Raw genomic sequence first — 17,873 nt, 5'->3', positions numbered from 1 at the left:
GGCCATCGTGCCTTTCTGCATATTTAGTAATACTTCCTCAAAAAAGAAGCTGTTATTATTTAATATTTCTGTACTTAACTTCAGTTATGTAACTTAATTTTTTATGTATATATTATTGTTTATAACACTAAACATGATGTGTTTAAATCCCTTAGATAGCACTTTACAATCATTTTTTATTTATGCTACAAATTTTGAAAGTTTTATTTGATCATTGCTGGTTCATAACAGTGGCATTTGGTCAATCAGTATCCGATATATTGACGTAAAGAAAAATTTTTTTTACAATAAAATTATCTAAAAATAATCGTATCGGTCGAAAGGCAAGTAAATTGATTGTCACGATAAAGCCTCTCGACCATGAAGACCGATTCTTACCAGAAATCGAATAAGGAAATATTTTTGATTTTCAGGCTTTTTCGATTTTTCATTGTCAAAAATAGATTTTTTTTGCGATATACGCCTTTAATACGCAACGGATCAAAAAGTAACCGATATAAATTCGTCATAAAATCCGAATTACTAGAAAAAAAACGTAAAAAAAAAATTCCTCAGTTCCAGAGTTTGGAACACTGGAGAAGAATTAGAAAAACCTTAGAAAATCAAAATACTATCAAAAGACATTACATGCTAATCAGTCTTGGACAAAAAGTGATTATTAATTACTGTTAAAAATAATTGCAATTACTTTAGTTTAACCAGTAATTGTAATTTTGGACCATTATTACAATTATAGAAGTTTACCAAGTGGTAATTACTAATCAAAATAGTAAAATTTTAAACTACAGTAATTGTAGTTTTAATTGACATTACCTTTCATCCTCTCTGGTGGTAATGTTATGAGCTAGCAAAAACCTGAGGAAGGGTGAACCTGTGCATCAACCCTGTATGTATGATTTACAATGCTAAACAGATTTATGAATTTCGCACAGAGTGAACATTATTTCATCTATGCTACATATGTAAGAGAAGCTTACATTATTACTGACAGTATTACTGGTATTACGGTAGTAATATAATTTATATACGTAGTAACTGTCAAAGAAAATCCATGATCATCTAATCAGGAAAATTTTAAATTTATGATGGAGATAAATAAAAATTAAAACCCATAAAAATATTCTTAGCCGGGGAGGATCAAACGGTAAGCGGACTAGGCGGTAGGTAAGGTTGGCCCCAGGCAAGCAAAGGGCTTCGAGGTCTTAATATGTCATAACTTAAAGATTTTAGAAATGACGGAATATATTCAAAACGCCCTCCTTAAGATAATCTAAGAGATGTAAACTATAAAATATTAAATTTATGGTAAGTTACACTGTTAGTGTAAGACTGAGAAAAGAAGTATTTTCATATTATTTGTAAGCCCCGTTCGGAGATGTCTAGAGATCGATGTTCGGACGTCAAAAGTTTGTGTTCAATATTATCGTAAGCACGGAAGAATTAGAGGACGCAACTTATTCTTGTTTGTCGATAATAAAAACTAAATGCACTTTAAGTTCTAGAAAAAAAAAATTTAATTATTATAACCGAAAATAATTAACTTCATTTTTCTTAATGATAAAGAGGTTTAAAATTAAATAATAATCTAATAATATTACTAAGCATAATAACTTAATTTTAATTCATGTTATTCATATAGTATTGTCAATATAAAATTAAACTTGAAGAATATTCCAACAGACGAAAAATATACTTTGATTTGATTTTTTTTTTTTTTGTGTTACTATTTCTGTAGTCAACCCAGACAGGACGACTGCTAGCAACTTAACAATGTTATCAAACGGATAAAAAAAAAAAAGATAAACAAGCTAGAAAATCACTCAAGCATTGACGGAAATGAGCTGGCGAACCTGTCCAATAACCTGATAGGAAAAATCTTACACCACCGTTTGAAATAAATAATTTATTATATATAAAATCTTTTATAAATAAAAGTTTCGAAGTAAAATGATAAGAAGTTTGGTTTTTATAAAGAGAATATTTAAATCAAACATTTGTTTGAATTTGTATTTTAAAAATATTTAATTCGACTGAAAACAGCAAAGTGAGGCAATATACCTTCCCTATTATTCCTGACAGAGAAATTAAAATTTATAGTGGTAATAATACTAGAAGTAGAAAAAAAATATGACAAAATCATACTATAGGAATATCATATCAGCATAGCTAAATAATATAAAAGGACATGATAAATTCCTTCTAACACGACAAATAAACGAAAAAAATAGGAAAATATTGGAGGTGATAACAATATTTCAACATGGCATGTTTTAGGTGAAGAGTATTTAACGTGACATGAGTCACAATATCGACCCTTGGTTACCTGACGACACTCATGAAAACCCCGGCCCAACATCTCGTTAGTATCAAATAACATCCAGGGTTCTCTTTTGTCAAGCAGATTATTCCACCCCCAGTTAAAGGTATTGCCGTGTCATAGCTTTATTCTTTATTCTAGACTAAGCTAATATGAATGTCCACGTTTTTGAATAAAAAAAAAAAACATACGGCCCAGAATTAAATATAACATAATTTTAATAAACTATATATTATTAAAAGTAATAAATAATAGGTTTAAGTTATTAACTAAATAATAAGTTACTAACAAAATGAAAATAAATAATTTTAACTGATCAACTAAATAAAAAGAAAAAAAAAGCAGAATGAATAATAACACCAAAGTAAATAATTTTAATTTAATATATAAAAAAATTAATAATAATTTTAATTTATCAGCTATATTTAAAAATTAAAATAGTGTCAGCACGTAAACACCGGTATAGTTGTAATAATTGAAGACCCCAAAATACCATAAAGCTCCGGTCTCATAGTTCAACTGCCATTATCACAATCGTCGTTACCCATTAACAATTTACTCTCATTTACCTAACAACTCACTTCTTTATAAAACTTTAGGGGTTTGTGTAAGTTAGTTCAAAGCCACGAAGAATGCAAAGAGTTTTGGAGAAAATATCTTTTGGGATGTGTGCCAAATAAGAATCCATTGCTTAACTTAAACTCCATTGAATCATATCGATATGTTGCAAGTACGGTTGTACTATTAGGCAGATGAACTATAGTTTTGGGTTTATCTCTCGTAGAATATATTGAAAAATATCAAATTTTTTTTTAATTTGGTTTGGAAACTTGAGTCTTTTTGTAATTTCACAATCTTAGCTCTAATTTTTTAAAAATTATAATGAACAGCTAACAATAATAATAGATTAAAATTGATTATCATTGGAGTAGAAACGTGATTAAGTAAATTATAATATTAATTATATGGTGAAGTAGCGAATTATTGAATTTTAAAAATCCTCGAATCCAAAAACATTTAATTGGTAAAGACAGGACCAATTATAATTTTAAATTTATAACATTAATCTGGGATTAACATTAAAATGGGACAAGTGATTGGAGTATACTGCGGTTTTTCCAATTCAAATCATGCGTTTTATGGTGACATGAAAAGCTGTAGTTTCTGACCATACATAAGTTTTAAGTATAATATCTGCATCATGAAAATTCTAAGAAAAGAAATATCCTAAAAAATAAAAGTTAATGGTCAAAATTATTTTAAGCAAGAAAATTTAAACATATCTATACAAAGATCTGTTCAAATCATGAATGAAATTTTATTTGATAACTTTATATGGTCTATATGTTTTTCGGTTACCTGAAACCAAAACTGAACTCCGTTTTTTTCCCATCGGGTACAGATGTTTCGCAAAATCATGAAACATATTAGCAGTTTTATAATGTAAAAATCATTAAATCCTAAAGTACTCAACCGATAAACTTAAAATTTTCAAATTATCAAAAGGATGTTGGAACAAACAGAATGGCTCAAATCAGGCTTAACTAGGTCAATCTGAATTTGAGATATAAGAAAATGTATTTATAATTATTTAGATATATTTCGAGTGACTTTTTATTGCTTTCAAATCAGGCAAAGTTATATTTTATTGTCATCATCAGAATGAGTTTGAACGAGAGCAAAAACTGTCTTTTCAACGGTACCAAAAAATTTCAATTTTGATAAAGTACAAACTGCCAACTAAACTTTTAAGTTGAAAGGAGGAAATTTTGCTGGAATTAGAAGAAACATTTTCTGAAGAATGCTGCTTGTGAGCACAATAAACTCTAAGAGCTGTGAAACAATGTGTTATCAAACACCGGCGTTTTCATAATGCGGCTGCAACTAATTTATGTACCAAATGTAGACATAAGCATAAATTGAAATTTTTTAATATAAATCACTTATAAGGCACCCAAAAGCCTTCCGTAAAGCCCATGAAAAAAATAGTACTAAAAGAATTAGTAAAGATTGTACAAAACTTTAGATGGATTTTCATAATATACAATTATAAAATTATAAACACAAATAGATCAATACTAGTACAAAAATACAAAGAGACTATGACAAAAAGGCGCCTGAACAAGAAGATTGGCTCAGAGAGGCGATAATAGCGCCATGCGGTAACAGTTTGCGCAAGCGTAAAAAATCAGATTGGCGACGATTTCACCCGATCAGTCTCTCCACGGCCAATTGCCACACGTCATATCTGCCCATTGCCATGGGGAATGTTGTGCTCTAGGATCAATTCATAACTATAACATCACGAGGGATCAGGAGTTTAGTTGAAGTTGTTGGAAAAATAAGATGCATTTATTTATCGTATCTCCCTATTCTTCAACTCCCATGATTTTTGGAAAAAAACGTGAACCACGATAAGAATATCTCCGGAATAATTGAACGTTAATAGCACTTTTAGGACTCATATTCTAGCAAAATTTATTCTTCTTTAAATGTTATTGGATTAGGTTTTTAGTGTGGTGGGAAGGTTTAAAGGTGTGGAGCTCCGAATGAAAAAGTATTATGGTTTTTATCGTTTTTCGACAGGCGCCATTTTTTATTCCCTCAAATTATACTTGGCAGACTCATCAATTTCAACTAGTAACTATGTATAGATTTTATTATAGTAATAAAAAATTAGGATGAACTACCTGAATTTTTTTCTGCTCATGGGCTCTTAGATTAATAAACCATACAAAACTTATGATGCGCGAACTATCGCAATTTAAGGGCAATGTTAGGGGGTGGGAACTGGACACGTAAAACAATGATCACGAGTAAGAATACAATTTTTATATTTATAAATTTTTTTTTTTACAATTTCTTCATACATGTTTAGGTTTCCTTTGAGCACAATATAAAATTTGTATAATATTTCTTACAAATTTAAAGCAATTTTATATTACATATTTTTCTTGTAGGTACACATTTTCCAATTCATTTTACATAGTATTAAATATTTTATAATTTTTTTTATATATTTCTTTTAAGTACACATTTTAGTTAATATTTCTCTTTACAATTAGATTTTTTTTAAATACAAACAAGTTTTTCGTAAATTAGAAGAAAAAATCAGATAGTTTTACTGATTATTTATTAATTATTTTTCACGAAACCTAAAACAACCATGTAAAGTTATGAAGCCTAAAACAACCATGTAAAGTTATGAATGCTAAAACAACCATGTACAGTTTATGAACTTAGTTCTATAGATAATATTCCTTTTAAGTATCACGAAGACATGATAAGCCTTTGGAACGATCTTGCGGTCGATACAGATCGATTTTGCGACACAATAGTTGACGAATTGTTTATAAATACGTCTAACATGAAAATTTATGGATGAGAAAATTTCTTGTAAAACGTATTAACTAATTAAAAAATTGTATACAGTATTTTTCTTATTTTCAGATTTTCTTAAGATCAATTTCGTTATTTTTTAATCATTTATATATCATATATTAAATTATGTAACAATAGACACATATTTATGTACGTATTTTTACCATATACAAATATCATTGAAGAAACTGAGTTTCATCCCAGGCCTACTGAGGATGAAGTTAACAAACACAACATAATCAATCTGAAGATTATGAGAGCGTTTCAAAATTCAGATAAGAAACTTTTGGATCTGTTGAAGTTGAATTTGGGAAGATGCTAACTACAGTATCAAAAGAACTCAACAATGCTTTTTGGTGGTATTATCGTTCGGGAAAAATAGTATTACATATGAATCATAGTTCATGCGAACATAATAACCCCTCTAAAACGGTTATTAATTAGTTTAATTAAGTAATGAATTAGAAATTTTAGGTCTTTTTTCGGTTTTCACCAAGAAATCCTAAATGGTCAAAAAGTTATGATAAGACAAATTAAAGAGCATTAAAGTTGGAGTTAAAGGAGTACTATAAAGTAATAATTCAGCCGAGTAATATGGACGTAAGTCACATATTTGTTCCTTGGGGATTAATAAGTAGTCTGCTGATGTCCATATACCACCAGAATAAGTGTTTTCAAACTCATGCCATAACCAAGTGAAAAAACACTAAACTGTAGAGAATAAAAATTGAAATTAATAAACAGAAACATTGAAATTATTTAGTGACTGATGTGTTATACGAGTACATACCAAACAATTGTAAACAAGGTTTCTATTTATTAATCACAATTTGTATCCTGTACACTTTAGTGTTTAATAAGTAGTTTAAAAAATATCTTAAAAAATACATGTATGTTTTTTCACTATATGTCATAACTATGAGAACAATAAAATATCGAAACATCGCCAAAATATAGTTATTTTATTACTTTCTCAGCTTTAAGATCCCCTAAGATGCATACAATTATACAACATTATATTGGAAATATATCATCTTGATACAGTATACATTTCAGAATTATTCATTTTAAACTTTTTACTGATAGTGTTAATAATGATAGAGTATATTCAACCAAAACTCATGGCAAGATGAGTCGAATAAAGTATATTTGAACATTTTGTTTTTTCAAACAAGCGATCAATATCTAACACATTAACGTTGATATACATTCAGACTCGGTAAAGCTTTCATTCCAGCTAACCTTCAGCTGCTCAAGAACATTTCGATTACTACAATTACAGGGCAACGGATAGAAATGATGCAACCGTCAAAAGGCCGACATTCGACGATACAATTATCGATGAGAGCAGTCCCTGAAATAGCAGCGGGCCGGGGGGCCGAGAACAGTGAAAGGGGGGCATGCAAAGGGAGGTGGGGTGGTTAGCAATCTCCTCGCAGGGACTGCTACTTAGCCCTAAATTGATCTCGCCTTCGTTTCCTGGTTTATCGCAATGAGGTGGTGGTGACTCAGGCTGCGATAACAACAGTCGATAATGTAACAGGCAGATAGTGAGACCTGCGGGTCCAATGGCTAGTTCCTCTAATAGCTGCCTCCATTATCTTCAAGCTGGATTAGTTCGTGTCACTGTTACGATTACTTACCTTTCTAAACCATCCGGAAAATGTATAAGTTAAACAAATTATGGAGATATAACCAGATCATGGAACGAGTTAATGGTAAAAACTATTTGTCACTATTAGTCAAGTAGAACCGCTTTTCCCAATTAAAACTGCAAGAGCACACTTCAACGCAGGTTCTATTCCAAACTAGATTTTTTTTTTTAGATAGATAGATTTATTTATTGATAGATATTACAATCTGCCACACAGTTGTAGGCAATAGGCAATAGTGATGAATAAAATAAAATAAAAAAAGAGAAAAAATAAATAAATAATAATAATAATAAAACTCTTAAAATATATACAAACAAAAGGATAGACAAGATGAACATAATCAAACTATCTGTATGAAAAATAAATAAATAAAAAAACATAATGATAAAATAATATATACAATATTTACACAATCGACCTGAGGATCCCTGAGCCCACTCTATCCCCCACGTGTGAGGGGTAGAGCAGAGCTCAAGAGATCCTAGCGCATCCCTCACGCCGCATCACTGGTAATGAGCCAATGGAGGCTGAGCAAGTGCGCTAAAGCCGCAACATTCCAAACTAGAGAAATGCTTTTTTATTTGTTAACTCCCTACCCGGTAATTTCTGAAATAAGGTGGGTGGAGTGGGTTATCATATAGGTAACCAACCTACTTTAACCAGAGTGGGAAGGTTTTTATTTCATGGGTCTTACGCGAAACTAACTATGTTGTAGACTTTAGATTTCTAAGGTGACATCTAAAAACACATTACTATAGCAACCTCAAAGTATAGGATACATTGGTACATATCAATGTTGGTCTGCTTGTCAGAGTGCCTACTAAAACCTCATCGTAGAATTCTACAACTTTTCCAAATTATTTTTCGAATAATCAAAGTAATTGTAATAAAACGGAATATATCCCAAAGGCAACATAAAAGTTTGTTTCGGATTATCATTTCTATCAAGAAAGATCTATCCTAAACAATAGAAACCGTATGAAACATGGCTACATACGATCAATACTGATATTTTTGTCAGAGTGCCTACTTAAACTTTTTCGATCACTTTTTTAGGCTTTCGAAAAATTATTGTCATCGAAATAACTATATTACATATTTATACAAAGGGTATACTGTAAATGATGTCTGAAATTTAACGATGGTACATCACAAATACAACAAAAGTTTTTTTAGATATGGTTCAATTTCGAACAGAGAAGGAGTAAACTCAATTTTTTTTGTTTCGGTTTTAATTGAATAGGAAGCTACAACTACAGAATTATTTAAATAAGACAATCCTCTATTTTAGCAAAGCAAAGTTTAATTAATATTAGATAAATATTAAAATATTACGAGTAGAATTAGTCCTCATTAAAACCATATGAAGGGAACTTTCTGTGGTTAAACATCAATAAAGGCGGACATTTGGATTTGACAACGGACCTAAACGGAACAAAATTTGTTCCCAGATGTCTAAAATGTAAAAAACCAATTCTACAACCAAATCCAAGTTCAATTTTTGATTCTGATATTTTTTTTTGTTTGAATGAATGACAAATCTTACTTACCTTCGGCGGTATTAAGAATTGACAACTGGTGACATTATGATTATAATTTTACTGAAGAAATCATAACAATAAAAAAGGTTTTTGACTATGCTCTCTCTCTATTACAATTTATGTGTAAGAGGAAAAAGAAATATTTTCGAGTGATATTCACCGCTGGCACGCATTCTTTCTATATTAAGATTTCTTCGAACAGTAAGATAGAGTCAAAGTATTATCTATTTTTGATAACTTTTTTTTTCTATTTCCACTTAATCAAAATATAAATTTGTTAGGTCAGTCCCTTTCACAACGCATCTCAGAATTAAAATATGTTTGTTGTTTAATAATTAAACTGACATTTCACCACAACAGTGGTGTTTAATATTTTCAACAATTAAATATGAAAATAAATGATCAGTTAGGATAAATTAAGTTTAGTTCTAGGAGTTTAACAATGGCTGAAGTCTAAATAATGTATTACATAATAATGTATTTTACAGCCGGATTTCTACATTATTAATAAAATAATATTTATATATAATCTTAAAATTCTTTCTTGAGACTGGCAATCTTTTAATAAATAATTCAAAACACTATCCAAATTATAGTCTCAAAACCTTTATTTCTTTTACACGTCCAACGTTTCGGCCATCTTCAGGGACAATCTACTCAATTCACTATGAAACATATAATTTAACCATTCCAAAAACTTCATACAGGCTATTCTGCCCAGGTCAAAACACTTATATCTAATAAGTCAAATATCCATTAAAAACCACAGTCAAAATTATTTCTCTTTAAACACTATTTATATATATATCGTTGTAAAAGAAATAAAGGTTTTGAGACTATAATTTGGATAGTGTTTTGAATTATTTATTATAATATTTATACATTATTTTAGATACCTATACAATTTTATATTATTACGTTTAGCTTGATTAACTTATTTATTTTAATCTTTGTATGTATGTGTTAAGAGTGTTTTTTATAGATTGTAAATAGTGATGACCATATTGGGTTTTATGTATGTATATATTTTTTTACATTATTTGAAATGTTTATGTAATTTTTATACTTTTGAATTAAATTAATGAAAACAATTAAACAAATTTAAAACAAACAATAAAAAGCTAGAAAAAAAAAATTAAAGGGAGAAATGTAAGGGAACAAATAATAAATAATAAAAAGGAAAAAATAAATCATGTATAATTTTAATACAAAAGGCAGACATTTTTATAATGTGACAATTTAAAAATAATTATTCTGTGACTATTTATATTAATAGGATTAAAAAAAATTGCTTTACTAGTAATAAGTATGCTGTGTATAAGGCAACCCAATGAAGGTGGACAGTACATTTTTAATAAAGTTTTCTCTGTTGCGGTGCGTGCATTACTCTTTAATTTACTAATAATTTGAGTTTAAACTGTACTTATTATGACCGATGAATTTCTTAATATCAACGATAATAATCCTTCTCCTCACTGTATTTCCATTTATAGAATAGTAAAAATTTAAAAAAAAATGTCTACACTTTCTATTTTTTACCGCCTCTCCCCCCCCCCCATAGATATATGGATAAAATATATAATATGGATTAAGAATGATAGCCGAATCCCCCAACTAGGAGTGAAAAACAGGAAGGGCCAACCCAAAAAATCAAGCGGCTATATGGGTCACCCAGTTCCGATCGAAGCCATGCCCCTAATGTTTTTATAAGACACAGAAGCCTAAAAGCTTTTATTGAACACCCTATCCCGAAATATCTTGTTTAAAATTCTATAAATATTATCCACAAATGACTAAAATATTGACACATACATGCAGGAATATTTATTAATATATATGAATCTATTTCCAATATAGTGTTTCGTTTTTTTTATTTATTAAATTTATTCTGCTTCTCGTAAAAGCAATGAAATTTACTTATTAAAACAAGGTTAAAGGTAGGAAATTTATTAGTATTTCTATACCACCAAACTAATCAGTTCCAACAATATTAATAATAATTCCCGTGACCGCTTGTTCAAACATAATTTAATATGCAAAATTCATATTCATATCCAATTATCATAAACCCCTACGAAGATAGTTGTCATAGACTACTTTATAATACATTAAATTAGCCATGATTTGAGAGCTAATAGACATCTGTACAACTAAGATATAGATTTACAAAAATAAATGCACTAAGTGCTGATTTTTCAGAGTATTTTTTTAAAATGTTGGTTTTATCTTTATCTCGGAAACTAGTGAACGTTCAACTAGGGCTCATATTTTAGCAAATCATATTTTCTAGTTTTGTAGATGGTTTTAATGATAAAACAAATATAATATAACGGTTTTATCAACTATGTAAGGCCCACCAGGCCGATCTGGTATAAAATAAATTAAATAAAACAAAATGGACTACGTTATGTCCTGACAATTAGTTTCTGGTGAAGAAAAATAATAAATTTTAACTATTCATCAAGAGTGTGGTAATATTACAATTAAAAAATATATATAAGAATAATTGATAATAATGGTAAATGGCTAAAGCTGAAGCTTTTAGTAACAATAAAAAAAAAAAAAAAAGTAAAACCTATAAAAGTGAAATCATGAAAAGTAATGGACTGTGAAATCCATACTACTGAAATCTCAACAGTTTCTTTTTTTTTCCCCCTACCTGTGAAATTAATAATAATAAAAACGAGAGAGATTGAGCACCTAAGAATAATATAACTAGCATAACTTTTTTTTTTCTTTTCGTTACTTAACATTATTACATTTACTGAGAAATGGAAGCTAGTCCAGGGAATAGTTATCGTAAGGTGTGAAATCGATTTTTTTTGTTATGTACATATATACCTTAAGAAATTATTTCTAAAACTCAATCGGATTCATTACTAGTTTTAATGGGGCTGATAATTTTTGGGATGAATAAAAATCAATTAAAATGAAAACTTTTTTTTAAGAAAAGATTTGGTTATTTTGAAAGTCACTAATTGGAATAAAATAACTTTCGTTTAACTTTACATTACATTCTTATATTATAAACTGTTAAAGCCATACTTGCAATCAGAGCTTGAATTTTTAAGCAGTAAAAACTTTCAGAATATACAATATAATATGCAATACAAAAATTGTAAAATATGCAACCAAAAAGCTCCAAACTAATATACTAATGGATCTAGAGAATGTTCTGGATCAAAGAAAGAATTCGGAGGAGAGATTAAAAATTAGATGAAAAATACTTCATAAGTTGTGTAGTACAATACAATTCTTCTTAAAAATTAAAATATGAAAATAATTAAAATTTGCAATTATTAAAATAAGAAATTAATAGCGTTGAAGACCAGTGATGTTTTACGCCATTAAACAAAAACAACCAAACAAGATTGCAAACAACGTATTTAAACCAATTTGGTAGAATTTTAAAATATAAAATGTTAAACTAGAAGGAATTGTTGTTTCCAAATTATTCGAAAACTTTAAATCAAAACACGGAGGGATATTTATCTGTTGTCTGTTCTAGAATACTGGGCACAAATGTGGGGATCACCAGCGCTTACCCAGACACCTTTGGTTTGTGCACAAAAACTAACGGTTAACAGGTCGGCCACAAATTCAGGCCAATACAAAACCACAAACAGGCGTATACGAAATTTGCCTGAGATAGGCAAACGTATAGCAGTACTTCACACCTATTTAATAGGTAAAAATTTAAATTTTAAGATAAACTGACAAGGTTTCAGGTTTTTAAGTTTAAGTGCTCCCCCCCCCAAAAAAAAATCTCAAGTTTTGAGGAATGAATACATTAACTTTGAACGGAACACCCTCCTCAATTATTTCCTCTATCATCAGGAGAAATCTAAATTGAATTCAAGTGGAAATTACAGATGATTCAGAGAAAATAGGAAGCCGTGGAGAAATCAAATGGGAGTAAGAAATAGAATCAAAATGACTAATTTCGTGAGCAGAGGATTTTCATTCCCCGGAATGAAATAAAAGAAATGATATCGAAACTGACCGAAACATTAAACTTAACCAACCATGGCAAGGTCGTATTTTTACTTCAGGAGAATGCATTGATTAAGGTTTTTCTAATAGAAGAAAATTTCATTGAACAAGGAGTTGACTTCTTTTTTTTAAGATATCCGAAACAACCAGACAAGTTAAAGAGGACCACATACGAAGAATGGACCACCTTTGAAATCTTCAGTGACTCACTGAGAGGAAACACACCTGCAGCAAGAAGAAACGCTTGCAGGTCACTTGCAACCGAACCACCCTCACACACGATGAGTCATAGCCGGCTAGCTGGAACCTTCCAGGAAGGACTTGTCTGGAGGGAGACAAAAAAAAATGTCTGTAAGAACTTGCCAACCCCTAATACTGACAGTCGATACTTACCAGCAGGAAATTTGAAAAACTGCCTCACAATACTGAACTTACCATCCTAATGAAAATTCAACAGTTGTATTTTATGTCAGCTATTACGTTTAACTATTTATAATACTATTACGTATAACTAGTTTAACTATTTAAATAACAGCTATTACGTAGAACTAGCAAAAATAATCCACAAAGATTTAAAAAATTCAATCACTAAGACAGATTAGAATATTTGATTATTCCACTTTTCTACATACAGAAAGAACTCTGGAAAATTTATGCGGTGAAATCTATTCCAGATAACGCGAAATTCCGGATAAGAGATACTATGATTAGTAAATTACAAATTGTTAACATTAATGACAATTTAAGAGCAAAGGTTAAAATGGAATTTTTCAATAATTTTTACAAGAGCTAAACTGAATGAAATTAATAATAGCTAGAGATTCTTTGATGACCATCTTTTTAGGTCCGGGAGGCGGGCATAAAATGAACAAAAAATAGAAATATACATGTTTCTGGAAATTTTGAATTCAGTTTTGAAATTAAAAAAAATAACACGGGGTGAAGTTGTAAATGACGATCCTAGCTATCTTCGTGTTTTATAGATCTGCGAATAAGCATTCTACGTACTAATTGTTGAAATAAAAGTGTTTTCTTCAGTTAACCTATCTTTTCTTTTATTCATATTCTTCGAAAGCGATTTTGAGCAGCTAAGCAATCCTAAAATCTTTCAGAACCATTGTAATTTATTTATTTTTTAAATTAGAGGTAGTCATAAATGAAGACGTTCATTAATCAAAGCTTCTTCTTCTTTTTTTTTTTTGCTATTCCCTATAGTGCCCACTCAGTACGTATGGAAGCGTTCAGCCAACGGCTCCAGCTTTCTTTATCAGCAGCTAGGTTCTTGGCCTGACGAAGGTCCCTCCCTCTTCAACATACTCCAGGTAGGACATCCTTGGTCGTCCACAAGGCATTTCGTCATCTAGCATATACTCCATCGTCTTTAAGGGATCCCTATGTTCCTCTATTCTAATGACGTGGCCGAACCATTACAACTCCCGTGTCTGCAGAACCTCCTTCACTGAGGCAATCCCCAATTCTTGGCGTATCCTATCATTTCGGACTCGATACACACACGATAATCAAAGCAAAGTGCATAATTAATGAATAATAAATTTAAGATACGATCCATTTAACATAACATGCCTATCTCAAATTAATTTAATTTACAAAATAGTTTCAACATCACGTAGAACGTGATAACAATACATTGGGAAAAATAATTCTGATTGTTTTCCCTAATAATCACAAGGTTCGATAAAAAAAATCAAGAAGAAATGAAGGGAAAGAAACCCTGTTAATTCGGGTTTCGGATAAGCGTGGTTCTGTTATAAACTAAATCTATAATTATATTAGGAAAAAACAAAAAATACTGACCTTAAGGCCCCGGCTGGGTGACTGAGCTCGCCTCCCTTCATCCTCCGCCATCTTCTAACCTGAAACAACAAAAAAATGTCAGTTTTTCATTATACGATATGATAATTAAACATTAATAATAAAACTAAAATACACGAGTAGAGTAGAAGCCAAGGTTTATTTATTTAATTTTTTTGCAATACATCTGCTATATAAACTTAATGCTCATTATTGGTAAAATTATAAAAATATCAACAAATCAGCAACAATTTTATTCATGAAATTGGAACTTAAATCATTTGGTTGCTCACCTACTTATATCTATTAAACTTAGGAAAAAGAAAGAAATAAACTTTGATTAAAAATGCGTTGAAGTACTTTATAAACATTAATTTATTTAGGCAAAGTTATTTCACTAATTTAAATTTATGAACAAAGAGTTTCGGCTTTCATGCCATCTTCAGAAATAAAAAAAATATTTTCACACTCCAGTATTGACATATTAACTCGACATTCAAAGTAAAGCAGGTTGTAAAAGGGTAAAAAATGGCTAAGAATACTAAACAAGTATTTTAATTATTATTTTGGAATACAACATTTAAAATGCAAAGTATTCAATGTTTTTGAAATATTACCGAGGTCTACATAAATTCAGAACCAAAAGTAATATTTGCCGAAATGCAATAATGTGAATATTTAATAAGGAATCTCTGTATAACGAACTCCACGATGTAAGGAAGAGTACTTATTAACTAAGTCTATACAGATGTTTGTATGCGTAAGTTCAGTATGTAATTACAACCAACCATTATTTGCAAGTTTCAGTACATACAATTCCAGTCATGCAAAACTGTACCAAAATATTAAAAATTGGCAATTTAAAGCAAAAATGACGATTAAATAAATAATGGTTTAAACTAATACAGTTGAAACAAATATTATATGAAATATTTCAAACATAACCAGCCTGAGAAAGATTTCGTAAGAAGTTGAAAAAAAAAAAAACAAAGAAAAAAAACGAATACCAATCGTTGAGTTTTCTTTTTTGATATGATATTTCATCCTCCAATTCCAGAGATAAATCGCTCGCTGCTCCTGAAGAAGTCAGAAGATAGGGCGGATAATGTTACACATAAAAATGGAAGCACTGCTAGAGAATAACTATGAACAACTTTCAGGGTTTATTTCTTTCCAAGGCCTAACTCTCAAAAGTCACTGAATATTGGTATTTAGGCTAAATCCTATATAAATAGTCAGCCGGAACATTAAATGGCTCATATATACAAATATCGATGTTCAACAAGATTCATGAAATAAAAAGTATTTATATAAATCAGGTGTAGATAGTTGACCGTAGATTAATGATTGGAGAAGTTTATCGGGAGGGGGAGGGGTGGGGATACGGTCAGCAAAGAGCAACATAAATAAACAAAACAATATTTATTTATTTTATGCCGACGTTTCGACCTGAGTTTCAGGTCTTCATCAGGGGTTATGGCGTAGAAGGCAGGCCTAAAACTGCAGTTTTAGCATTTTGGCACATTTTTTGGCCAGCCTTATGTAGAGTACTTTCTTGTTGTATTTTTTTAATAGTTTTTGTATACGAAATTTCTCATTTTCAAAAAACAAGAGATAAGTAAAAGATCGTCAATCGACATTTTCTCCTTAGGTCACACCTTGATAAGGAAAAACACAAAAAGAGGAAACATTATCCACACCAGGACTGAATCAACATAACGAAATATTGTGAAAACATAACGAAATATTTCAACATTGTGTAAGAATTGTCTCATGTCTTCCAATAATAGTAGAACAAATGACAATAATATTGCTCCATAATTAACTGGTAAAGTTTTAGTACAGAAGTCGCTCACTTACGAGGTGAGAATCCATAGATTATGATTATTTAATTTTACGCCAATTTATAATAATAAAAAAAAAAAGCTTGTTTATGAACGCCATTTGGACAAAAAGAAATACTATAATATTAGGCTTTTAAGTTGTATTTTAAGTATTTATATTGCTTATAGCTTAAAGTGGGGTACGGTTTATACGCTTAATTGAGCAAAAATGTGGCGGCCGAGCGTGATTCTGACGAAATCACCTCCTTGCACAATGGTTGGTATAGTAATAGTACTTCTTAAGCAGTAATCCTTCATGGGTTTTAGTGGTACATTTTTTTTTAATAGCTTAAATAAACCAAATAATAATAAGAAAAATAATTAAGTACCCTATCACAAATAAAATAAAAAAATTCGGCGCAGAAATTGTTTTCCACATGACCTTTCAAGGACAATTACTAAGCTTCTTTGTATATCCACTTAGAGGAGTGTCTACTTGTTTTTTTTTAGTTTTCAAAAGCGAGACATATTACCTGCTACAACAAATAAACGACTCCCTTCACAAACAAAAGAGGCGAGAATATTTGAAAAAGAAAAAAAAGGTGCAAACAAATAAATAAATAGGTTTCTTATAAACATTTGATTAAAGAGTATTTAACATGGAGAGTGGAAAATGTGACATAATTAAAATGGAATTCTTTTAGGACGAAAGGAGATGCGTGATATCATTGGGGCACGCCCACATGTTCGTGACGCTGCCACGGGTTTTTAACTGTCATCTAAACATGAAAGCTAAAATTATTACATAATTTATTAACTGCTATATACAATATTAATATCTGGAAACAATTAATAGATCTGAAGGACACACCAAACTAATTTATATTTGGAAATAGATAGGAACATATTGTTCAGTTGTATCTAGCAGTTTCATCTAAATTAAAATTTCCATCAATCAAAAATTTGGGACACTCTCTTTTCTGGACTCAGTCCTGCAAAGTGGAGCGAAATATCAGTTGCAGACAAGTAGTGAAAACTTTTGCTGCTATTTTTGTACCTTTCTTGGACCTCTACCCGCACCATTTACCTGCAATACATTTAACTTCGTTTACCAAACATAGTTTTTGAATTTTCATCATTGTTCATTTTAATTAAGTTAAAGAAAAAAATTATTAAACTAGTAATTTAACCCCAATTATTATGGGTAACGTTTTTTGTACATTTATCTGGTTAGTTCTAAATTCTAGTGTAAGATGCGAAATAAGTATAAATGAGGTGCTTTCAGAACTACGTAGTTCTCATGGCAAGATAATTCACAGAAATGAGTGTGTTTAGCTACAGTCTTTTTTTC

At 30.1% G+C, this 17,873-nt stretch overlaps 1 protein-coding gene across 1 annotated transcript in view; it reads right to left on the bottom strand.

The window, feature by feature from the left end:
• The window catches only part of RhoGAP19D (Rho GTPase activating protein at 19D), a gene marked incomplete in the record, with an annotated part of 292,498 nt that overhangs the window by 241,988 nt on the left and 32,637 nt on the right, over nt 1-17,873 (bottom strand). Inside the window, 1 exon segment of the mRNA XM_067047479.1 lies at nt 14,703-14,761. Within this exon segment, the coding sequence (XP_066903580.1) occupies nt 14,703-14,753 (51 nt within the window).

Source organism: Halyomorpha halys, unplaced genomic scaffold, assembly GCF_000696795.3.
Source record: "Halyomorpha halys isolate HHAL.00 unplaced genomic scaffold, Hhal_1.1 Scaffold482.1, whole genome shotgun sequence".
Lineage (NCBI taxonomy): Eukaryota > Metazoa > Arthropoda > Insecta > Hemiptera > Pentatomidae > Halyomorpha > Halyomorpha halys.
This window is presented reverse-complemented; position numbering and strand designations above follow the sequence as displayed.